At 31.4% G+C, this 4,315-nt stretch overlaps 1 protein-coding gene across 1 annotated transcript; it reads right to left on the reverse strand.

Annotated features, from left to right (window-relative positions):
* Positions 1-463: 463 nt before the first annotated feature.
* On the reverse strand, positions 464-1,445 carry LOC119663929 (the record flags this gene model as incomplete). The annotated part of the gene is made up of 4 exons (XM_038073517.1): positions 1,358-1,445; positions 1,187-1,293; positions 934-1,111; positions 464-864 (listed from the first exon to the last, which is right to left on the reverse strand). Coding segments are annotated over exons 1-4 (774 nt in total), but the record flags the coding sequence as incomplete, so codon positions are not given.
* Positions 1,446-4,315: the final 2,870 nt, after the last annotated feature.

A 4,315-nucleotide genomic window follows, 5' to 3' on the forward strand; every position in this document is an offset into this window, starting at 1 on the left:
GTACCAGTTGACTAAACATTTGATAACGCCATATCGCACCAATTCTCCTTTAATGAATATTGAACAACAAAACAAATTCAATAAAAGACACATCCAATACCGCGTTAGAGTTGAAAATTGTTTCGGAATCCTTAAAGAAAAGTTTTGCAGTTTAAAACAAATGAGAATTAAAATAAAAGACAAGAAAAGCCAACAATTTTTCAATTCTTGGATTCTCGTTTGTTGTGTGTTGCATAATATTTTGTTGGAAGACCGCAATTTTTCACAATTTGAAAGTGAGAATAGCGAAAGGTGTGAAGCGCAGTATGATAGCAATACTATTGCTGCACCTACACCTGAGCTAAAAAGACAAACACTGTATAATATGATGTTTGAATAAAAGTACACATTTTTAAATTTTTTTAATAAGTTTGTTTTATTATTTATTCTTATATTTCACATCAATTTTATATTTTTTATTTCTTTCTTTTTGTTCTAACTCTAATTTCTTGAGTTTGAACTCATTCTCAACTTTCTGCCTTTCCAATTCTAATTTTTGTTTTTCCATTTCTTTTGTCCACTCGAATTTTTCAATTTCTAAGATTAATTGCTCTTTCCGAAATTTGACCCGGTCACTCTCCATATCTTTAAGCTTATCAATGCAAGTAGGACGTGCTGTACGCTTAACCTTGTTTTCAAAGGAGATAGTTTCTGATGATGCTGATAGTTCACCATCCAATATAACACTATCTTCTTCCAAATCAATTGCATCAAGAGTACAGTCCAATGCGTTCGATGTGTCCATTACAACAAATTCAATTTCCTTTGAAGGTGAAAAAATGTCGACAAGCTGTTCGTAATGTGGACATATTTTAACCACCTTGTCTGCACATAAACAAAAAATTTAAAACTATTGTAGTAAAAAGTCTACACTAAAATGATTATAAAGTTTACCTTTTACAGTAATTGTATTGTCATCATCCTCAACTCCAGCGCCTGTTGAATTAATCCATGCGTCTGCTTTTTGCAAAGTACTCTTCAGATGGCGAACTTTGCATTTTAATATGTTCCAATTTGCATTGATGTTTGTTTCTGCCAACAATTGTTTATAATATAGCTGGGCTGTTGGTTTCTATCATTAAATATATTTATAAAAACAAAAGTTATAACCCAAAGTAACAAAAATACAAATCAAAATACAAATTACCTCTATGTTCCTGTGCTCTTGCATATAGCATAGTACTTTTTTTATTTCTTCCTCTGTCCATTTCTTCACTTCATTATCTCTTTTGCGCTTTCGGATTTCGTTAGACACTGAAAATGGGAAATAAATAAGTCATTTGTATATTTTTATTTAGTATAGATCATTTCAACTTACTTTTGCAAAATTTAAATGTTTGTTTACAAACGAAACTAGGTTCAAATGTTAGTGATGCCAATTTGAAATTCAAAATTCGTGGTGCCATTTGGTGAAATTAATCTTTTTTGTAATGCCATTTGCTTAAATTTTATATTATTTTTCAACTGCAAATAATCACATAACCACATAATTTGTATACATAGGCAGGGGTTGTGCAAAGTTGGTTATTTTTATTCAGTGCATTTTGTTGTTGCTTATATAAGCACATACGCACATAACCCGATAACCTGTGCCCCGTGAACACCCTAAATGTGATTTTTATATTTGAATCAACATATGATACACAATTCTTTTCTTTGTTTTGCTCATTGTCCCACTTTTCGCCAATAAAAAGTGCCATGGTTGCCAAAATTCCACAAAACAAATTTGAAACTTTTGTTGTTCCCAAAACAACTGTCTTCCAAGCAATTTAGAATCAGGGAGTTCTACTCTTGGGAATAGCGTGGGAATAGGTAGACTTATTCTTTGGGAGTATTCAGAATAGGGGTCATAATAAAATATAAGTGAATTTTTATAATAAATGTGCATACATCATGTAAATAACATATTATAATTATTCACTAAACTAGAATTATTCGTTAAAAGTGCAACGCAGCAATAAAATACATGTCGAGTAATGCATTGCAATGTTAGTACGTGACGAGTTTGGTATGACTAACATTTGCGTTGTACTTTTACTCTTTTTTCAATGTTGCCATCTTTCTTATACATAAAAAAAAAAGTTTACTCCGAAAATGTATTTATACTAACCGTTTCAAATGTGCAGCACTTAAAATTTGTTTTTGATTAATATGAAATGATTACTGTAGCATACATAATAATATAAACAAAAACCTCCGTTACTCATTTCATGTGTGGTCTACTTGAGAAAAGTATTATTTAGAGAATAAAAAATTCTTATATTAACTTTGCTATATTAAACCACATAGCCTTAATAAAGGCGCTGGCATTATGTTCAATAACTTATGCTTTATTTTTATATTGGTTCAACGAATATTTTACACAAGTTCAATCAATTGAAAGTTAACTTTTGAGTTTGCCGACTTTTTATTTTCAAAGCTATTATTTTTGTAGAGACATTTGTTATGCATATTGTTTACTTACTAAAGCGTCCTTTCTGGCCATTTTCAATTTCGTTCTAACGTTGAAACCAGTGACGACTGCTCTAAGGTGCGGAGGTGTGCGGTGAACACCCTAACATAATTTGCAAAATGTCAAATAACATAAGTATATAAGTATTATTAAGTATCTTCACATCAAGAATTATTATTATTTATTACATTTCCATATGTATATTTTTAAAGTTTTAGCAAAAACAATTAAATACAATTGTCTATGAAAACTCAATCAATTTGCTTCTGTTAGCTGCTATACTTGTTAGTTGTGCTCATATATTTGCAGCTCAAATCACAGAACATTTCTATTATATTTCGTTTCTCCCCTTTGTATGCAAAGAAGTTGGCCACACATTCATACGTTGCATACGAACAAAATAATGTTCGTGTACTCCCGTTCGTAATATCAGAAATAGAAATTTATATAGTGGGAATTGTATGAGAGTAATTTTCTGTTCTACTCGAATATCAACTGCATGCATACGAATCCAACATGATGATTTGCCAAAGTGGTTGCATGAGCGGCTAAAATTTGCAGCTCATATCACCATACATTTCTATCATATTTCGTCTCTCCCCTTTTAACAGCAGCACCCACAAATTTCCGTCGCTTACTGTGCAGGGTACTTGTCCGCACATTTAGACGTTGCAAGTGGGTTCGATTTTGTTTGATCACTGCATAAACATGTATGTTTCCTAGTACAAACTCTTTTGTTTGAAAAAAGTTGGTTTGATGTTACGAGAATTATGTGAAAAGTTTTGTTTCTTCCATATTGATATAATATTAAATTTATGTATAAATTATCAATTTAATTTGTTTAATATTTTATTTTGTTAATGAATTGTTAATATAATATTGCGAATATATTGTTGCCTAATACAATATAGTTATTATTAATAAAACATATCATATATTTTAATTTAAGTGGTACATGTAAAAACAACATTATAGCAGAGCTGCACACCCTTCCAGATAGGGCACGCGTCGCCACTGGTTGAAACTAAGTTTTGTATGGAAAGAACAACTTAATTTCGCTGAAACGAAGCAAGAAATTAAGGGAATTTTCAAATGCAACTATATGAAAGACAAAATTTAAACAAAAGATAAAATTGAGATAACGAAAAAGTGACGTGTATTTATAAAAACAGCTGACTTTAATAATATGAGGAAAATATGATAGTAATGTTTTTTTTTGTTTTTGTTTATTATATATTCAATTGCGCCTAGTTACAAATAAAATACTAATTAGCAATGTTTTTATATCGGGGACTTAAAATGGTCGATATTAATCCTTATCTATAATATTATAGTATAATGACTAATATTTAATTTAATTAATTAAATCAAACGGTTCGGTTCTCTTAAGCCGTCGTACATTGTCTTCAGTTTAAAGGAGTGATGAAGCTTCTGTGTTGCAGTGAACTTCAAGTCTTTTTTTATGTGCTTCGGCCTGAAGCTTGATTATTTCAGCAACTGTCGGAACATGCAAGTCACGATGAAGGTCGCTGTTACGGACATACCATGGAGCATTGGTATTCGCTCTTAGGATGTTATTTTGATATCGTTGTATTGTCTGCCTATTTGACTCAGATGTGCAACCCCAGAGTTGAGATCCGTAGGCCCAAATTGGACGTAGAACCTGCTTGTATGTTATTAGCTTGTTTGCGATTGAAATAACGGAATGTCGTCCTAGTAGCCACTTAACTGCGTTGAACTTAAGATTTAGTTCTTGACGTTTTTTTTGACGTGATCACACCACCGAAGTCTCGCATCAAGTGTTATGCCCAAGTATTTAGCTGT

This window comes from Teleopsis dalmanni, unplaced genomic scaffold, assembly GCF_002237135.1.
Source record: "Teleopsis dalmanni isolate 2A unplaced genomic scaffold, ASM223713v2 unscaffolded_contig_1121, whole genome shotgun sequence".
NCBI lineage: Eukaryota > Metazoa > Arthropoda > Insecta > Diptera > Diopsidae > Teleopsis > Teleopsis dalmanni.